This window comes from Haplochromis burtoni, unplaced genomic scaffold (assembly GCF_018398535.1).
Source record: "Haplochromis burtoni strain Fernald_Lab_line unplaced genomic scaffold, NCSU_Asbu1 Contig_7, whole genome shotgun sequence".
Classification (NCBI taxonomy): domain Eukaryota; kingdom Metazoa; phylum Chordata; class Actinopteri; order Cichliformes; family Cichlidae; genus Haplochromis; species Haplochromis burtoni.
In genome coordinates this window covers 4,382,048-4,403,787 of record NW_024582368.1, presented here as the reverse complement: position 1 = coordinate 4,403,787, position 21,740 = coordinate 4,382,048, and the positions used below count along the sequence as shown (strand labels likewise).

Sequence of the window (21,740 nt, the reverse complement as noted above, 5' to 3'; positions counted from 1 at the left end):
ACATTTGCCCTTTTATTTCCCCCAAAGTTGGTTTGACTCTGTCTGAATCTATGTGTATATATTTACAAAAAATTTTCAAACCCAAGAGTCATGTTTGTAGGTAAGCGTTTGGTGAGATTTTGTGGCCACATGGAATGACAGGATGTGTAGTTATTTGCAGCACTGTTTTGTTGCTTTAATAAATTATCCCACATAGCTGGCATCTATTTTATACTGATAATGTTTAGTTCTACAGTTAGGTCCATAAATTGTTGGACGAAGACAAATTATTGTAGTTTTGTCTCTGTATACCACCACAATGGATTTAAATGAAATAATCAAGATTGTTTAGTCTTATAAACTGTCCCCCATTTTCAGAGGCTCAAAAGTAATTGGACAAATGACTGGCAACAGTTTAATAGCCAGGTGAGGCCTCTTCCCTTTTTATTTCATGAAAAATGAAGCAGAAATATCTGAAGTTAATTCAAAGTGTTATATTTGTAATTTTAATTTGAATTTGCATTTTTATCAGGGCTTACGGTTTAAGAGATTCACTTTCAAGTAATGAAATATCAAGCCTGACTTTCTCCAGACCTGCTGGACCTTCTGACCAGCACAGACCAGTGCTATCAAAGTACACAATAGTCTTTATAATTATAAACATCCATTTCATTTGAGGATCATTCATAAATTGTATTGTTACAGGGGTAAATTATTTTCCATTAATCTTTGCAAACAATATTTGAAAGAGAAAACTCAATACTAGGACAGGTAATGTTTCTTTATACTGTATAAAATAGTACCATGATCCTATGATATTCAATAAAAGCATTTTAAGGCCTAAAAGAAGAGAAAGCTAAATTCAGTGTAGATTAATGTATTGGTTATTATTGTAACAGTGCATCAAAGCCACAATTTAAAAAATCAAAAAACAAATTCAATTATTTTTATTGTTATCTTATCTCGAAGGCTCACAATATTCCAAAAGCAAATAAATATCTCAAACAAGAATTTTATCAGTGCTTGTGCTCCTTCAGGAGTTATTCCAGAGAAAGGCCTTGTTGTCCAGCAGACTGGCCAGTTTACGGTTGAAAGGCTGGTGAAAATTCCTGAGGATGTTCCTGGTAGCCGGAAGCATAGGACCAAGACTCCGGTCTTCCTCCCGCCGAGTGTTAGACATAGGCTGTTTGGTCAGTGCTGCCTCCACCTGCTGTGACAGAGGACCTACAGGAAAAGTCAAACAATGCATAATCAACCCGTAAAAATGGATTTTATTTCACTTACAAAGACAAAGTCACTCTGACTGATGTTTTTGTAGCTTTTTGGACACTTACCTACACTCAGAAAATCAAAAACTTTTTGGATTGTCTCTTTAAGGTTTGCTGCATAGTCCTCCAGTCGAAGAACAAGGATTTGTTCCTTACTGAAAACACTCAGCCAGTCCAGTAAGAAGATGATGTACATCCCCAGATTTAATCTCACCTTTGGGACAAAGGTGAGAAACAACAACAACAAATCAACATGACAAATCGCTGTGGTGAGCCAGCTGCTGTTACAAAGGCCAAAAATAAAATCTGAATATGACCTGTTGATCTAAAGTCATTGAAATTAAAGGGGCACAGCTGCTCTTGCTTTTATTTTTTTTTCCTTATTATCAACTAATTAATTGAAAGTTTTAAGTCAAAATTTGAGTCCTCCTGTAGATATCTAAAAAAAAGACAAACAAAAAAAACAAAACACCAAATACATTATTTAAAAAACAGTTGAGCTTTTTATATGATAAAAGTATTTTATTTCTAACTGTTTAAATCATCAGTTGCAATTATGATGCTTAAGTGAAGAAATGCACACAGCGTAAATACTGATTTTTGGTTTTGTCCTTTGTCATGGGATTTACTAATATACTACATTATTGAGTAGTAGTATATCAAGCACTGATCTTAAATTCTTGACCACTTTAAAGTGCTCATTTTAGTCTATTACATACCGTTTGATACCTTTACGGTATGATTTCTATGTTTATACCAAATTTTGACATATAGATCTCTTAGAATGTGTAAGTAGTGTATTTTACATTAATAAACAGATGATTAATCATTAACTACTGTTTCGGAGAGCTCTTAAGAATGTCTCCTTCTTTCACAGAAATGTTGCATGGAAATGCGTTTGATTTTATACAGATGTGGCAAAGTGCATCAAAAGTCTCAATATTTCTCAAAACCATAACAACTGTTGTCAAACACAGATGAACTATGGAAAAAGCCAACAAGACCTTTTCTGGATAAATTAGATATTAACAGCAAGTAAACTAATGTGACCCACATGCATGGATTCAGTTATAGTGATTATTTAGTATAATTTTCTTCTTGAACCTAAATAATAACACGAAGCAAGACAGTATATTATTTAATCTAAATGCACAGACACTTTGAGTCCTCCAGAGGGCGCCACTATACAACATCACCTATTGTAGCTGTGATACTGGTCAAATCGAGTGCCACAAACCCTAGTCATCTTCTCTTTCGTAAGAGAAGAGTCATGTAAATAAAGGATTAAGTTTGTTTTTCTGAACTTGCTGTTAGATCAGAGACACATTCTTTGGCTCACAGTGTTTTCGGGATGAACTGGCTTTTACTGTATTAAATCTTTCAAGATAACAGTGTTGTCATCTGTATGTTATCATAAAAAATGACCAACTGCCAGAGCTCATAACTCAGCTTATTCCCAAGAGAGTGCTGCATGATAGTTGTTTGCTTCACTTCAGCACAGCAACATCCATTTACAGTGTCAGGTGGATTCTCAAAGTACAAATGTTTCATCATTGAAAATGCTTATAAAAGGCTCCTAATATTCTTAAAAATGAGAAAATCATTTTAGCTCACTGGCATGTCGTTGAAGAGGCTGGTGTTGTAGGCGCAGGAACGCAGTGACCATTCAGAGACACAGGACTGAAACAACTGCACAGACTCTATGACCTTCTGATGAAAGTCCTCTGCAGACTTGTTGGCCGTCTTAAAATACAAGTAGTCAGAATAGAGCCTGGCAACAAAGTGAAACCATAAATCAACTGGAAGCAGGAAAGCACATTTTTGCACAATTTGTGCAGTGGAAATTTTGATTGAAAACAAATATGTTCTGCAACAATGAAAAAACATAAGGGAGTCTCATAGAAGCAATCAGAAGTGTTAGAAATTGTTTATCTACAGAAATTCAAGTCTGTGTCTACACAGATGGATGTGGGTAAGAAATTCTTTCTACCTCTCTACTGGATCTCTGAGCATTATGATAATTTTGGCATCGGGTTGGACTGCATGGATAAAGTCCTGGGCCAGGAAGGGGGGCTCTGTCTCCTTGTCTGCATGAAGATAGCTCCAGGCTTGGTTGTCCCACATAGTGGATGCACTGGCTTCACCTGACAAGACAGTGACAGTCTCAGTATCATTCTGGGTAACAACAGTTGATTTAATACAGTTGTGCAGTCCTTTGGGTAAACTATAGCATAGAAAAGATTCCTATTAAGCAAAGCTGTGAAAAAGATTTTGCGTTCACTAGTTAACTGGGAACAGCAGCCTGATACAGTAAATGCATATGCTTGAGCTGCTTTGCAAGGGTACAGTTTTGTCTTTTTACATGTAAAAATGTGGAAATGCGTGTGACTAAAACAGATGCTGGTAGTCCTGCTGTCTCTCACTACCAGGTTTGAAACCAGTTCCATTTTGAATCTCAACGTGCAACAGAATGACCTGCAAGAAATGTTCTTGTGACAGAGCCCCAAGTCATTTGGCTTTCTGTGTACACTTATAAATACACTGAGCTATCTGTTCTACATCGCAAAAATATATATCATGAATAATTCCAACATTGTGTCCTTCCAGCTCTTCTCTTGAGCACTGTAGTGCTTCTGAGACGAGAGCCATTTGCTGAAAATGATCATGGCCTGACGCTAAAGAAAAAGAAGAGAGAGAAAAAAACTCAATTGAATTATGGTCAGGATACAGTTGTTTGGCTGCTGAAAGCCCCTCAGAAGATACAAAATGAGAAATAAAAAGCCAAGACATTCTTCCATTTGATGCACAGTGACACTAACAATAGATCATAACCACTTGCACACACAAACACTTTCACATGTGTTCACCTGTTATGAGCTGGAGTGCACGGTGGTGTCCAGATGAATTTCCAGTGATTCCTTCTTGGATGCTGTGGGCTGCCAAGTCAAACAGATCCAGGTAATCTTCCACACGAAAACTTTCCTGGAAGCCATCTTTGAAACGGATATAACCTGCAACCCCATTTACACCAAAACATCACTTATGATGTATTTCCTTTTAGACTGCTTTGTAATCAAATTAAGAGAATGAAGTGTGTACACTTTAACCCTGGCAGGACAAACAAACTCCGGACTCTGAAACAGTACTGTTTTTCTTCTGTTTATGAATAAGCAATAATTTGACTCCATTTTGCACACTAGCTACATTTACATGACATACAATCAGCAAATAATGGTGACTTTATACAGATACACACTACAAGATTATTTTCCTAAAAACATTTAAAAGCTCCATTTTATTTATTATGTATTTAACTGTATAGAAGAAGGAAAAATGCTGGAAGAATGGGAATGAGCACAAGTTCAATCAGGTGAAAACAGACAGCGTAGGAAGCATAAAAGGTAAAGTGAACACAGCAAACAGATCACCCATTTTTCATTTTCCTTAAAGCTGCTCTTCATACTTGTAAAGTCACTATTTGTTTGTTTAATCACGGACGGTTGTGTAAAATGTGGACAGTGGATGCGGTTGCTGGAACATGTGTCGTGACCATGACTTCCTGTGGTCTCCACTGGTTACCTTTCTAACCTCGCAGTGACCTCATAGCTTCAGGAAGTTACTTTCTGCAGTTAAGAGTTGTGTAACTTTCCATGCTGTACATTCAGTAAACAGTACACCGTGCTCTCTGTTCAGGAGAAAGGACTTCCCTAAATAAAATTCTTCCATGCAGAGCACACTACAGCCTCACCGAAGCAGACATCACTTCTTCCATCCATTAATATAGCTGTTAGTGCTACTGGGGAAAATGATGTAACTAAAACAAACTACTGAATATTATTATTTTTATGTAACATTAGCTACAGCAACATTTTTTATGGTTTGTAAACTCTTTTTCGAGCCTGACATTTTTTTCTGAGCTTCCAGTGAAGGTCAGTGATGAATGTGTCATCTTGTTTGTCATGTTGCAGGTAAGTGATGAACTCATGTTTAGTTGTTGCACAAACTAAACTTGTTTTCCTCGCTAAAGTTTGGAATTTTAAGATGACGCACACAAGGATCTGCACAACCACTATGAAAACTCTGCACACTCATTTTTGGGTTATACATAAGGAACAGAAGAAGTGAAAAATGGTAAATGCCCCTGAATGAGTTGCCCTCAAATGCAGCACAGAATGTGAGGTTGTATGTGTCAGACTAGTTATAGCCAGAGGAAATATTCTAGTTTTGGATGAAGAAATGTTTCTGCCTGGGTAGCGTGTGCAGCAGACGGGATAAATGGCATCTACCCTCCCATGGGAATAATCTGACACTTTGTGGACATTTTATTTCCAGGTCAGTTTTTCACATAAACTCCTACTGAGGCTTCACTTCTTAGTCACTTTAAACCAGTTGATTTAGTACCATCTGCTTGTGCTTTATCTACATTAAAGTATCTGTCATAATGATCGATTAAAGTATTACTTAAACTTGCGAGATTTACAAAAACAAGTCCAAAATGACATCCATTTCCTGATGACTTACCAAACCGTTTCCTGGTCCACCAGTGTGGCTCTTTCATTATGTTAAATTTGACTTCTGGATGAAGTAGCATTCTGTGAAACAAGTCAGTCGTGCCACACTTTGGTTGACCAATAATGTAGAAGTATGGCAGGCACCGCAGACGAAAGTCCTTCCCATCTTTGTGGTATAAATGCTTGTGGAAATTGGCCCTCAGGCGGTCACACACAGTCTTGAAGGACTTTGAGCGCAGTGTGAAGAGGTTCTTCCTGTACAGGTCATTGCCAGGTTTACTGGAGAACTCCTCGTACCAGCAAGGGCTCTTGATACCAGGCAAGAAACGGTGAGGAATCACTGAAAAAAGCTGGAGAGGAAGAGATACTCATCTGTCATTTTTGTATGATGCTGTTTTTGTAAAATCCTGTCCTCTGTATAGTTCGGTATCTGCATCTGTCAGTTATGTCATATATTTTGCACACCAGTGTTTACAAGTTGTTAATAGCCAGTAAAGAATATATGGCCGTGTGGAAAAATTCAGTTGTGTTTCCAAATGTTTGACACAAACTTCCCACTAACTGTTGCTCCTAATGACTCACTTGTAATGGTAGTAATAACTGTACATCTCAACAGCAACAACTGATGATGCTCTCTGCATAAATAGTGCAAAATTACGCACTGTAATGTGGCAATGTATGATGACACGCTAAACACAGGACATCTGTAAAAGCACGTAGTAAAAGTCATCTCAACAGCAACAACTGATGATGCTCTCTGCATAAATAGTGCAAAATTACGCACTGTAATGTGGAAATGTATGATGACACGCTAAACACAGGACATCTGCAAAAGCACGTAGTAAAAGTAGTCCATAGGCCCTTAGCAATGCTTTGTGAAACCATTCTTAGCAAACACCTGTCATTATGAGCTTCACCAAATAGGCATTTACTGCAGGGTTGACTGTAAGGTGCTTGTAAATTAACTGACACCTATAATTCATTTTTGCCAACAAATAAAAAAACACTTAAAAAATAAATTCAGTTATCACTTCTATGTTGTCTCTGTTTGTGACAATAGTCTGGAGCATTTACAGTGAAAGCTCTTGTTGTAAAAATCTGCAGCAAACTTACATGAGAGTCTGTTGCAATGACATCCTTCTCATCAGGCACTTTCCTGGGTGTGTACTCCTGTTTGATGAGCTTTACAAGCACTTTCACGTTTACTGGGTTCTTTTTAGAAGAAGCTCTTGTTGCTGTTGTGCTGGTCGGGATGGCTGCAGGTCTGAGCTGATATGGTGATGGAGTGAACAAAGGTCCTTTCTTATCCCACATTAGGACGTAAGAAGCCATAATGAAAAATGTCAACGTCAAGCCCAGGAGGAAGCTAACCACTTTGATTTTCGAGATGCGCTGTAGGTTCTTGAAAAACAGCATAGGAACATGTTTGATGTCCAGATTTTCAGCCACATTTGTGTCCCTGAAGTCCAAAAACGTCCGGACGGGCCGTTTTGCATAGTTTTCAGCAATGTGCAAGCTGTGAAGGTGGTTTTGGAGCCTTGGAGTGTTGCTCCCATTTTTGCAGTCTGATAGTGACATAGTGACCGAGAATCACAGCAGGCATGTAGAAATAGAAGCAAGGAAATTACTCTCTAAAAAAAGCTTTGTTTCACCCATAAGAATTTAGTGAAATTAAGCTGCAGGTCATCGCTTGTCTTCATTTTTCCTACATGTGTCTGAGTCTTCAATGTGGCCTCCTGTAAAGCAGAAACAGTTGTTAAAACACAACACATGTCTTTTCAATCAAAGTGCAGCAGTGTGCTTTCCTTTGAAGTTATAGAGTGTCACCCAAACTAAGTGAACATTTTTAGCACTACGGGTCATTGTCACTCTCACACACCAGTATGTGAAATTCATCCTATTCTCCATTCTATAATAGGAGTCACCTCTAAAATGTTTGAGGTTAGCTGCTGCATGTGTGTGGTCTGCTATATGGAGATCTCCGGCTTGATGATTTGGGGTATAAAGCACATGCAAAGGCAAGCTCTTCTAGAAAATTTTCAAGGTCAGAATAATGGTAGCTCTGTAATTCAAAACTAAAAACACACGATTACTCTCTTCGAGCTAAAAGCCCACTCTGAGCTTTATTTCTTTAACCTATGAATGTTATTTTCAAGATTAACTTATTTTTACAGGGAAACCACATTAGGTATTGATACAGGTGGCCAAACAGTGCACACACTGTTTTCTTTTCCCACCACATGAATAATAAGAAAGTAAATTAGTAGATTATTTCAAGAATGTCGTACTGAAAAAAAATCCCAGCACTAAAGTGTAAAACATTATTAAAAGACTTTTTACTCTGACATGTCCTCAGCCAGTTACAGTTATTTTTCTTTTGTTGTTGACTTAAAAATCCCAGTAGAGCAAGGAATGAAATCCTGCACCAGTTCTAATGGATGCAACTTCTTTTTTCCTTACTATGGAAAAGGGTCTGTTAAAATGCAACCACGCTAGCGATGCTATCTCAACCTGTTCACAAAATCTGTTATAGTGAAACGTGATTATGCGTCAGTGCTTCAGTGCTTCAACCAAACAAGCAGTTCCAGTAATTAGATGACTTCAAGTGAAAGAGAAAGTCCCACCTGCTCATGACCGTTTACTTATTGTGCACTAACAAGTTACTGGAAGTCTGTCATATTATCTTGAGAGCAGGTTTCTCCTGTAACCTACTTCGTCTGTTACTGAAGTCAGATTAACCCTTTATTTCCTGTGGGCCCGCTGGCGGGCCTATTTTAAAAGCACTAAATGACTATAACTCCATTACAGTTTGTGCTAGAGAAAAAAATCAAGCAGTTTTGGAAAGAAGAGAAGACGAGGGTTATAAGGTGTTCACAAGGTACTGCTGTCTGAATACAGACAGAAAAAATCTGCTCTGTTTTGAGGCGAGCAACATGGCATAGATGAGATGGGTACATTGTGGTCATAAAGCGATGTACATGGTCATGAACAATACTCAGGGTAGGCTGTGGTGTTTAAAAAATGCGCAGTTGGTACAATAATCCCCATAGTTTGCTAAGAAAATATGCTCCCCACAATTAAAACATCACCACCACCAGAAGCCTGAATACTTAATATGTTGACCAAATTTTGACTTCCATCCAAATGTCACAGAGGAAATCAAAACTCATCAGACCAAGCAACATTTTTTCAGACTTTTATTGTCCAGTTTTGGTGAGTCTGGGTGAATTATAGCCTCAGTTTTCTAAGTGGCACCCAGTGTGCTAAATACACTGAGTTGTTGACATCTGATTAGCTGATAAGAATGCGTAACAAGCAGTTGAGCAGTTCTAACAAAGTGGACTGTGTGCGTACCGGCATACCCCAAATGCTAGTCAATTTACTCATTTCACTAGGATGATTTTATACTCATGCCTTTGGGATTACCTCGAACAATTTTTAATTGAAGCCTGGATTATAAACATGGCTGCACTCCTTTCAAAACCAGAGAGTCTAACGAATGATCATATCAAGTTACATTACGTAAAACCTAGAATTTACTCTTTCTGTAGCTTAACATCAAGGAATTTTCTGAAAATCATACTGTGATTCAGTGTTACCGCAATAGATGCACATCTGTTTAATGTTTATAGCCTTTCACTTGTCACTCTGCAACACTGATATAAATTGTGTAGTACTCACGTAAGGTCTGCAGCATGTTTGATAAATATGTGCACATGGAGCTTCAAAAATCCTAAACAATTCCCACAGACTTGCAGATTTCATAATGGGACCAACCTGAGCCCTTGCAGACTTATCAGGAATGCATGTCGATATTTGTAAGCCTGCGTGGGCAGCTGCAGAGACTGAACTTATTTTTGATCCAACTAGAGTTGTGAGGGATAATTTAGTGAAATATCGGTGGATAAAGAAGGTATAATATCCATCATAATTAACAGTTCATGTTCTGAGTAAACATGGCTGTGTGTGATACTAATCTTTATTTCCTATATGCCATATATTCACATATATACAAGCTTTTTCATTCTTTTTAATGATCCATAATCATATTAATAAATTATTCCATTCCCCTATTTCTGTTTCTTCATGTTTTATTTCTACAAACCAGGTAATTGTGATCTTTTCTGTTCTCTGCATCTATTTATCTATTTATCACCATTAAAGATTTATGTCTGGTTGGGCAAATTTCAAAGTGTGGGAGAAGAGAGGGATTTGGAAATGTGACAGAGCATAAAGAGGACAGTGAAAGTCAAGGGTAAAGCACAGAGTGGAGGACTGAAGCAGCAGAGATGAGAAAAACAGCATGAGAACGTGCAGGAAAGACGGGTTTTAGATTCTTTGGTCTCAAAATCAATCAACGACGGGAAGCAATAAACACCACGTGGGATTGACTGAGGTGAAACCCTACCATAAAAATCCTGATAAACCAAAATAAAAACTTGCATTTATCATTGAGTTAGAAGCCTTTGCTGTCCTAAGCATACAAAATGTTAAGATGGCTGTGCAAGAATATCAAAGTCAGAATGATTACTGCAACAGATTTTATTTTCTTTCTGTGGGTCTACATTTTTAGGTCCTTTTGTGCCTATGTGGCTTTAAGCAACTCCCTGATGTTGATGAACAGAAAGTTGGATGAAATCTCTTCACCACTCACTGACATGGTTGAACTTCTAGCCTCTAGAATTAAGAGTCTCATCATTTTAATTTCGAGAGGGTTATTAAAAAGACTCTGGCTTGCAAACACAAGGGAAGCTCCATCATACAACTTAAATGAAATCTAAAGACAAATGGTTTGAATCTACACATTAAATTGGAAACCATAAGGGCCTTTCATCAACAAAGATTCAACCCATGACTCTGGCACCATAGCACCTTAGCTCACTCACTCAGGCAAAAGTCACAAAGTAAACACAAGAGGAAGTTTAAGTAGGAGTAGCTAAGCTTATGGCTCGTGCAGTCATATGCTGTCCATTCTCCTTTGGACAACACACAGTGGATATACAAATAAACCAGAAAGAGTTTTTATCAAACACACAACTATTGTTTAGAACTTTTAAACTGAAAGACAATTTAGCGAAAGTCAGACACAGATCAGATAGTGATGACAATTCAGATGTTGTTTTATGCTGCTTTCAGTCTGCTTTTCAATTTTGTGAGAGAAGGGAAGAAGTTTCTGTCACGCTAGTCGAAGTATTTCATAATTCATGACTGAGGATAAAACTATAAATTTTAATGACGAACACTCGTTTTCGGTCTGGCTTTTTAGTGCCTATACTGTGTAGTGTGAACGTGGCTTAAAGCAACGGGTTTTTAACATCTCTTAAATACTAAGGCTTAGTTTCCCAGACGTGGATTAAGCCTTGTCTTAGACTAAAAACCTTTTTTAGTGGTGATCTTCATTTGATTTTTCTTTTGGTCTGTGACTAGGCTTAAATGTTCAGAACTGTTTAAGATTTTCCGACATGGGGAAAAGACCCTGAACCCGGAGATTAAGAGTAGAATCCTCTACCACGTGAGCTATACAGCTAAAATTATGTCCAACAGGTTGACTTCATAAAACCTGTTTCTCATATAAACTAAATATAGATGGAACCCTCTGGCCAATAAATCTATCTGGATTCATGAATCCAAATAGAATTTGCATGCAGTTGTAAACTATATAACCTCTGTTTTAAGCTAGAGTGCATACATGAGACTGCCAGGATGCACCTGTACTTAAAAATTTTACCATTAAAAGCAGAACATAAAATACATGTTACAACATATCAGCCGTGGGAAGAGGAACTTGATCCTGCATTTCTGCTCGGACATCCTAGGGTTCTTTGCTCAGGAAGGAGTCAACCATCAAGAGTGGCTCCTTAGAATACTTGGCCATGCTAACTGGTAGAAAAGAGGGCTGATCCAGGATCATCTTTCATGAGATGCAGATGTTCAGTCCATCGCACATTTTGGACCAAATAAACATATTGCAACACGTACATGTGAGTTTTCTTACAGTGCACATTCCTTGACCCTGAAAGATTAATGGTAATGCTTTTAGTGAGTTCCTATTGGCCAATGGCAAACACAAGGAGTCATGTTGAAATGACTTAAGGAAAGGAAGTGCCACCGTTAAAACACACGCACACATAACCAAATACTCACAGAGAAAACTTCTTCCATTTTTAACACCTGTTATTCCTCTGACCCCATCTTCGGGTCAATATTGTCCTTGAGCTAATGTGGAAACTTCCATAAAATCTTCTGGGATTTCTTGAGCCTGATCATGTGAAAAGCATTTAATTTTTTTTATTTCTTTTCTTTTCTTTTTTTTCCTTTAATGCCAAAGATTAGGTCAAACATATTGCAGTTAAACATAGGAATATTTTTCTTGCAAATCACACATGACATTTCTGCTTATACAATCAAAGTTAGCACAGTTTTGTAAAACTAAATCTTATGTTACCCATTTCAATTAAAATGGGAAAAAAATCCACCTTATGGTGGGGCTAGAGGAAACCATCCCAGTCCATGTAGTCAATATGGCTGTAGTCAACAAATAGTAAAAGTGGTTTCTTCCTTTTCCGTCTGTCTGGAGTCTACTCACAAGTGTTACAGTGAAAATAAAATGTCCTCTGATTCTTAATGGCAATATGTTCAGTTGTGGCTTAGCCTATCAAGAGCTTGTGGCTGTAAAACGGACAAACAACGAGAGCTCGTTATTTTTAATCAGCCCCAGCGGCACAGATTTAACAGATGTGTGTCAGATCTGGAATTTAACCTACTCCAATGATAAATATGAACAATGTCTACTGTCAAACAACAGGCCTACTCCACATATGTTATTTGCGTTCCCTCTGTTCTTTGGATCGAAAAAAAAAGTCATAGGCGGTGTCAAAGGTGGTGCACTCAAGCTTGATTGCATTTATGATATTTGGTGGTTCGTCATGCATCTGTTTGATTTGCTAACTGAAAATCTTGCTTGAGATGTTAAATTTATACATGGGAGCATGAGCCCTGCACACATACACGTTCGCAGTATGCATACTTCCTGCTTTTATGCTTACACAAAGGCACGCTCATTAGAACCTTCCTCAATGCCTTACACTCTTAATTTCTGTTTTGCTCTTTATCTCTAGTGTTCATGATAAAACGATAGGAATTAGACACAGTGATTACAAGCATCTCCGCAGAGTTCATCCAGTGAACAAAATGCTTTATGCTATGCAACTGTGGCACAGCTCTGTATAGCATTTCACATGACGAGTCTATGAAACGTGACTTCTGAAAACACCTTTGAGTGAATGCACTGTAACCAGAACATTATTCAGAGAGGGGACTTCCAAGAGTAAGTACTCAGTATACACGTACATTATCGCTTCTCCTGAAACATGTTTTAATCATGTCTTAATGTTTATAACTGTGTAAACACATCCTGATGTGATCCAGGGCATTCTGTGAGTGGGATTTGGCAGAATGCCAGCGCTAGGAAAAGGGAGGCACAAGGAAAACCTGATGCCACAAAAGGAAATAAGAAAGTCTCCCTGTTGATGGGGAAGTCAAACAAAGACAGATTGGATTCCAAACGGAGGTAATAATAAAACTTTCTCAACGTGGGTGAAAAAGAAATCAAAAAGTTAAAGCAATTTAAAGGAAAGAAAACAACAAATACTTATTTTCTGGGAGGTACTCATGTATCTATTTTTTTTTCTCCTTTCAGAGGCCCTCGCAGTGAGATTACAAATAAAATCAGCAGGAAAAAGCACCCCGAGAGCACAAATATCTCAGGAAATAGGCTTAATCTACTTCATAGAGCTGGACTAAGCCTCCCTTTCCTTTTTACTTTCCACTAAAAAAACAACAACAACAACATTTTGTCTCTACAGGAATCTGACTCATAAGCCACACCCACTAGTACGGTCAAAAAGAAACCGTAACTAGAAAACAAGAATATGCTTATATAGACATTCTTGACATCTGGAGTCCAGATCTCAAGAGGGTCAGTGGATACATGCCACTATGTACATCTGCATGCATATGAATTTATAGTATCAACATATGATTTGCTTCAGTAAGACTTTAAAACCAATGTCATATCAATAGAAAACAGAGAACATCTGCATCACTACTGTTTAATAAATGGAAGGGAAACATCTGAGGACCTGGGGTCAGCATGGGTGAGCTGTGACGCTGTAAGAAGCAGCAGTGATCACATGTGAAATCCTCCCTTTGCCTTTGCAAAGAAAGCCTGCAGGAAGTACAATAGATCAAAAAAGAACAAGTGAGGGTATAAGAGAACTAAAAAGCAAAAGGCTCAAGATTGTGGTGTGTTGAGGGACCCACTGAGTATTCACACTCTGCCACTGTGCTCGATCCATCATCCCAGTGACTGTTCTCTCATTTTTTTTAAAAACAGTGCCTTTTGTGCCACTGTGTTTGCTCGAGTGGCAAAGTTGTTGCAGTAATTATGACAAAGGCCATAGTTGGACCAATAAAACAGGGAACCTTAACGCAGGAAACTCTCATGTGCATTTCCTGTTTTAAAGTGAGAATCTGCGCTCTTTCTTTTAAATCTTCCATAACATTAACCGCGAGTTAATTGCTGTAATTCACTCAGAATCACTGCAGCGGAAAGAAGATTGTTATTTCCACCTGCTGTAATTTATATTGTGCCATATGCCTCTGTTCTGGGTTACACATCCCCACCCTTCCATATGCACACATGGAAACTCCAGAGGTGGGAAGACCCACCACACACAATAAGAGTGGGCATCGGTGACAAAACGTTCAAAATCACTTAAATCGCTTTTCTTTCCCATTGTGATGCTTGATTTCAAGCTTCAGCAGGTTGACTTGACATATCTGCATCCCTAAATGCATTTATTTGCTGACATTTGATTGACTGATTAGGCCTAACCTTGGTTTTTATCATATATACATCAGATCATCTTACTGCCGCACCCACTTTTTTCCAGTAGTTTCTCCATAGTAAACTTGTGCAATAACTTACAAGTAAGAATAACCACAGTATAACCAGACAGTTAAATCTGTGTTGAAGTATTCTTCCCATTGAATATTACTGCTGTTGCACAGCTTGCTCTATCAGTGGAGAGAAGAGACAGAAATTCTGTTCATTTCTCTGTTCCGGCTTTGGTTATTGTCTTCTCCTTGAACCTGGCATGTCTCTTCTTGAGCGACTTCGCCTTCAGCTGCCCACTACACTAATAATGAAAACAGTTAAAGAAAGAACTTGTCAGCAATGTTTGATAAGTTCTTTTATCAATTGAACTATTTTTGACTGGTTATGAAAACATCCATGCAAATCCCATTTGCACACAAATGGTGTGGATACAAGACATGCAGCAGCTTGACTGACCTAACCTGATTTCTATGAAAGATTTTTAGCCAACAGCTGTCCACATACTTGCTTGACTTAATATCTTTAAAGTTTGAACTCATCATTAACCCGTAAATCTGTCTCTTTTGACTTTAATTCATGTTTATAATGTCAGTAATAATAATTATATATTTAGAATAACTAATCACTTATTTGTCTGCTTCACTTGGAACACTGCCTAATATCACATTATAATGTTGTCATATGTTACAGAAAATATTTGTCTTGCCTAGTGACTCAGACTTGACTCAGGGCTACAGACAGTATGTGGATAATTAAATTTCCATTTTGTTTCCAAGCTGTTAATGGGTAAATCATAAAGCATGCAACTTTAACATAAAACTAAGAAGGAAATGTTGGAAATATTAGTTAATGTGTCTCAATTTACTTTAAAACAAACGTTATTTCAACATTTACAGTATATACTCTGGCTACTGTGTTCCTTAAACGCACTAGAATTCATTCAGTGTGTAAAACTTAAATTGATGAATTTTACCCGCTTTAAAATTGTGCTTCAATTGTCAAAAAAAAAAAAACCTTTTAAAAAAACAACTCAAACACAGAGGGAAAAAATCAACTCCACCCAAGTGTAAATCTGTTTGCCACATCTGTATAAAGTATCATGTTCACATAACAGATAATCAAACTAGAAAGACCAACAAATGGAAAAGAAAATATTAGAGTGAAAAACATCATCCATCAGGAAATTTACTCAACGCCAAGAGAGTGACAGGTGCAGATAAAGGTTTGACTACACTAAAGCATCGGTTCAAAACCAGCTTTCATGCTTGAAATAATAAAGTCAATCTTGGATTACTGAGGCTTGTTGTCATGACAGGTTAAAACAGCCAACTCTTGAAATAGAAGCTCTGAGATACCAAGATGCCAAAACACTTTAGTATCACGCAGTCCTCCCACATTCCCAATGTTCTGTTACAGAATCATTTTCTTCCATTTGAAGTGGACCCCTAGAGTCCAGTCTAAACAATCTGATATGGTACAGCTTGCTCGCTCGCTTTTCCTCTCCCCTCTCATACTTCTAGCATGACCTAAGCCTTCTACCGCTGGCCAAAAGAAGCATGGCATTGACATCCTAGCAGCTCTAGAAATTTGTTCCACGACTTCAGGGGGGCAACCTAAAACCTTCCTTCCTAGCAGACCATACAGAGTGCAGAGGTGCAGCAGCCATAATGTGGTTTAGTTTGGGTGTGTGCAGTGTAATGAGGTGTAGAGATGTGCTATCTTTTACAAAAAAACACTAAATCTACATTCCCCTTCACTCACTTTCAGATTCAACTCTTTGTCCTTCCAATTAACAAAAAAATACAACTTTGGGTATTCCGACACTGCACAGAGAGAGGCAGGTTTGTCCAAAGGTCACCTGCCTGTCAGGACCTCTGCTATGCACCCCATGCATAGACTGTAACTGAGAGAAAAGACATAATGTCAAACAGCTACAGGGAGTGCACAAACATCTCACACAACATGAGCTCTCCAAACAAAAACACATTGTACAATTAACTTTGCATCATTTGCTGGATACATGAGATAAAGACTTATAATGAAAGGAATTTGCCAGGGGAACTCTCAGATAGTCCGATGTTGACGTAGAACCTTCTGGTTTTGCTTTGTAATAATAAACTGAATAATAATTACAAGACAAGGACATTAAGAGCATGTACACAGTTTATGTTAACCCTATCACACAGCCCAGTTTGTGATTCAGTCGGTGAATCACAAACTGGGCTAAAAGTCTTTTACCCCCAGAGACATGACACTGTGATGTTCTGCAGCTGTTCAGTGATGGAGATAAGGGGTTAGTAAGTTTTAAACATTGCAAAGGCAAAATTCCAGCAATTTCGGGGGAGGGGGGTTAAAGAAAGCATATGCAGTGCTCTTATGGCATATATCTTTTTTAACCTCCTAGGACCTGGCGTCCACATATGTGGACATCACATTTTGGGTTATTTAGACCAAAATACTCAATCTTGCTCTCCAAGGGCCTGATATCCACTTACGAGGACATTATACTGCAACTATTCTGTCGAAATTTTAAATGAATATCTCATATGTGGCTCTCATTTTTCTTAGAAACAAAAATTAGGTAAAACAAATATCAGGTAGTTCTTTGTTTTTACATTCATCAGGTCCCAATATGCCCAAATATCACAGAGAAATTAAAAATGCAAGCCAAGGAAGAATTCCGGTCTTAGGAGGTTAAGGTTACACTTCCGCGCAGTAGACTATGGGGGGTACTGCACAGAGGAGGTGTCTATTAGAAGCTGTCAAGTTATCGGACCATATTGTCTATCGTTTACTTGCATATATATATCAAAAGGATTAATTAGATAAAGTACGCAATTATGCTTTAGTATAAGAAAAATAAACTTTTTAAAAATCTATAAATCAGCTTGGGAACCTTCTTAAATCATAGCAACAATATGACCAAATCCTTTTCCCGTCACTTTTCCTGTTATTGTGATTATCCCGCTGAATAAAGATACTCACGCTGGAGTTGAGTCGGTTTTATTCCAAGAGTCTCTTGTGCAGCCGCTTAAGAGCCACTGAGACCGCCACTTAAGGTAATCAAAGCGACTTGACGGGTATTTGTATTAAGCGTCAGGCGGGGTGGAGAACAGCACAGCAGATGAACCTAGGTATGAACGATGTCTTCATTTATAACAAACGCCGGCTCGGTTTCGTCGAAGAACCGCGGAAGTCTGGAGTCTCCATCCAACTGAGCTCTCCTGCGCGTATCACAGAGGAGGAGGTGGAAGAGAAAGGGGAGGTGCACGCAAGTAGCAGGAAACACCACCTCCAACACCAGCAGCAGCAGCAGATTCAGTCTTATCTGCGTTTCAACTTCTTCGAAGTGCTGTTGTGCTGCTGAGTGATATGACCGATAGGATATCAGCTAAAATAGATTGGCGTTTTCCTGCTGGTCGATTGGGGAGAAGGGGATTTTTTTTTAAAGTAGAAGATAGTTCAGCTGTGCGTTAAAAGGGTGACCACTATGGATGCAGCGATTTTATCTATCTGTCTAATGGTTATATTATAAAAGCTAGAGTTTAATCAAATAAGACTTAAGGAACTGCTCTCACTTAATAAATTCACGGTCATTTTAAACGACCTTTTATTTCAGGCTGCAAATCTTTTGCGTGAATACCTTTGTTTCTGGCATTAGACAAGATATTACTAAGGTATTCATTCTTTATTGATAATCACGTTTATAATTTTGGTTGTTTTGTGTGTTTGTTTGTTTTTTTTTACTCTTTACCTGTATTTAACCCGTGTACGGATTCTGACGTGTATCTGCTATTAATTTGTGCAGCTTATGATCGTACTGCTGTCCTTCTTGGCCGGGACGCTCTTGTAAAAGAGATTTTTCATCTCAAGTGTTGTCTTTTTTCCTGGTTAACTAAAGGTTTAAAAAAACTAAACTTTATAAATAAAGAGGGGGGGAAAAATCTATAGTGTTTGGCACCAGTTAATTTTTACTAAATTATATATTTCAGTGTGAATATTTCACACTGCTCAAGTGTCCTCAAGAAACTCCTCAGAGTTCAATAACATGAAATTTCCATAACATATACAGCATTTACTCTAAATGCTCCATTTAATCTAGATTGGCTGCGTCCCTGTGATTTTACTTTCATGAACAGGCCAGTCTCTTTGAATACACAGTAGCACTCCAGCCTTGATATAAAGCGTATTACTATTTAATCTCTACTGGGCGCTTACCCCTTTGAAACAAAGATGAAAAGATGGTGATGCAGAACACAAAGTGGAGGTGAGCTTCAAAAGTCCAACATTCACAAGCTTTTGTTGAATGTTTTTGCTAACTTTTTAGAAGCTGTTCTCATAGTTGCTGTGAACAGAGTTATGCAATCAGGGGTTTTTCAGGGTTGTGAAATATCTAGGATATATTTATATCTGGGACATTTATCACCAGAAAAACTGTCGTGCGCATGAAAGGTCACCGCTGCTAATCTTTAAATGATGTTCTTTTAAATAAATGGGATTTTTTTCCCTTCATTAGCTGTCATGACTCATTCTGTATGAGTAGGAGTCAGTGGGCCTAATGACAAAAACACAAGCTGCTGAAGCTGAAGCGAACTCCAAGTGCACACAAATGTGTGATGGTGGTATTCATCATTTTGTTTACAGAGTACAGGACACATATTTATACAAATTACCACTTATATAATTTACACTTTGCCATCTCTTGATGCTGTGTGAAAAAAATCCACAGGCATTTCAGTGATTATCGCACAGTCTCTTTATCTCACGGAGAAGTGTTTTCCATTTTTTACAATTCTGAGAACAGGCACGAGTGTGTAAGCTGAGCACCTGTGCCAATGCGCTGCCAGCTCAGAGACACATTTTTATCTTGCTGCAGTGTTTGTTACTAATAACACATCGTGGTATATGTTTTCTTACTTTTTCAGCATGATGCGTGTTTGTGTGTGTCAGTGTTGTTACATAACGACTGGTTAAGAAGCAAGCACTTGTTCTCTGATTACACAAAAAGCCCAAAAGTGTTATTTAACTGCACTCTAACAGGGCTGTCATTTACATTACATCCATGTCCAGACACATACATCTACACAATTAGATCCAACCATGATTTTGGACACTGACACAACTTTTGCTGTTTAGTCGTGTTTCAAAACACATTTAACTCTTTGGTATGTGAATAACGGGAGTTTAAAGTGGAGACTTCCAGCTTGAATTTAAGGGCCTGAAAAAATGTGGCATCAGCCTGGGAGGACTTGAAGCTGCATATGACATTCTTATTAGGTGCTCGTTGCTAGTACTGAGTTGGACCTGCTTTTGCATTAAGAACTGGCTTTATTCTTAATTGCAAAGATTCAAAAAGGTGCTGGAAACATTCCTCAAAGATTTTTGTCCATAGTGACACGATAGCATCTTACAGTTGCAAACTCTGTAAACTTTAGAGATGGTTGTGCTGAAAAATCCCAGCAGATCGGCAGTTTCTGAAACACTCAGACCCGCACATCTTTCACCATAAGTCACCTTTCTTCCCCATTCTGTATCTCAGTTTGAGCTTCAAATAGTCATCTTCACCATGACTATATTCATAAAAATAGATATAGATATATTTATTTATTTATCTAACACTGGGGAAATTTACTTGTTACATCAGGATCAGAAAGAAAAAGTGAATGAGAGATATATTAGAAAAACATAAAAATAGAAAATACATAATTTTTTAAAAGTACAACAAAAGATGATAATTCTGCTAAATGCAATAATAATAAAAACAATAAAGAGAAATTTGTACATTGCACTATATACACTAAAAGACATGTAACAAAGATGCAGTGGGAATCAAAACATATACTCGAGTATTTTTAGTAGGCATCTAGCCTGTATCCTGTGCGTATTTTACAGTCTGACTGCTGCTGGGGTGAAGGTACTGTAATAGTTCTCCATAATGTAGCAGTCTGCTGCTGAAGGCACTGCTCAGGGACTCCACAGTCTCATGGTGAGTGTGAGAGGCATTGAGTGAGGGACCAGGACAGAGCCGGCCCTCTTCACCAGTCTAATATGCAGCTACAAGTGGCGCATGTTGAGTGTATCTGGACCAAACTGTCAAATCACTTTATAAATTACACCATAATCAGTGCAAGATTTTATTTATTTATTTAAAAGTAAAATAAAAGTGTGTTTTGTGAGGCTACGGTGAGCTTGACCTATGACCTTTGTTCAACAAAATCTTAAATCTCAGGTGAAGCTTTGTGCTAAATTTAAAACAACTCTCTGGAAGCGCTTAAAAAGGAAACAACCTGAAAACCTAGTTACTCTGGCCACAGCTGTCACCACAGAGCCCTGAATACACCACTTAACAACAATCAGCCCAATATTCAAACTCCCCTCTTTGGTTTTATTAGTACACGTGGTTTAACAGAGTAGGGGGACTATTGATTAAGGAATCATTTCATTTTATTGTAAATCAGACAAAATAGGAATTGCTGAAGTCATTGACACATTTCCTCTTCTTTAGAGGAAGGAAACTAACTCTTTGTCATGAGCCAACTCCCTCAACATCTTTCATGACATCTGTTTCTTGCAGGGAATAAACAGGGAGAAAAATACCGAGAGGGATGAAATGAAATGTTGAGGGCTGCCATGATGTTCATCTTTGGAACTCCCACCGCTTGCAACTTTAAAGAGGTAAAATAATTAATTTCTGACAAGTGCAAGAGGCTGCCCTAGGAGACTGACGCTGCTATATGAAGATAATGTCTCATTTGAATAAACTGCCTCCTCTTTCAAATGTATCCATATGCATGAGACAGCGAGTCTAATTGCTGTTAATTCCTATTAAATTGATTGTGATTTATTCACATCTCATCGAGATGCACAAGCTGTGTGTATGAATGGAGTCAAGAAGTTTAATTTCCTGCAGTTAATGAATCCGTTTTGATCAGTTTGAATGGATCGGATGAGCTCGTTGTTGATTTTTGTATTCAAACACAAATTTAAAATGGTTATCCATCTTCACAAATACAGTTAATCTCAAGAATTTATAGCCAAACTAAGAGGGAGGCACTATATTAGGGCCAGACTAGAATATTTTGC

The 21,740-nt window shown here is 38.0% G+C and overlaps 1 protein-coding gene across 1 annotated transcript; it reads right to left on the bottom strand.

Annotated features, from left to right (window-relative positions):
• Positions 1-911: 911 nt before the first annotated feature.
• On the bottom strand, positions 912-17,959 carry LOC102289027 (carbohydrate sulfotransferase 15). The gene is made up of 8 exons (XM_005914187.3): positions 17,643-17,959; positions 6,872-7,494; positions 5,769-6,108; positions 4,115-4,258; positions 3,238-3,391; positions 2,862-3,018; positions 1,314-1,461; positions 912-1,203 (listed from the first exon to the last, which is right to left on the bottom strand). The coding sequence occupies exons 2-8, from the start codon at positions 7,334-7,336 to the stop codon at positions 1,013-1,015; spliced, it is 1,599 nt and encodes a 532-aa protein (XP_005914249.1). The 5' UTR covers positions 7,337-7,494; positions 17,643-17,959; the 3' UTR covers positions 912-1,012.
• Between the last annotated feature and the right edge of the window lie 3,781 nt (positions 17,960-21,740).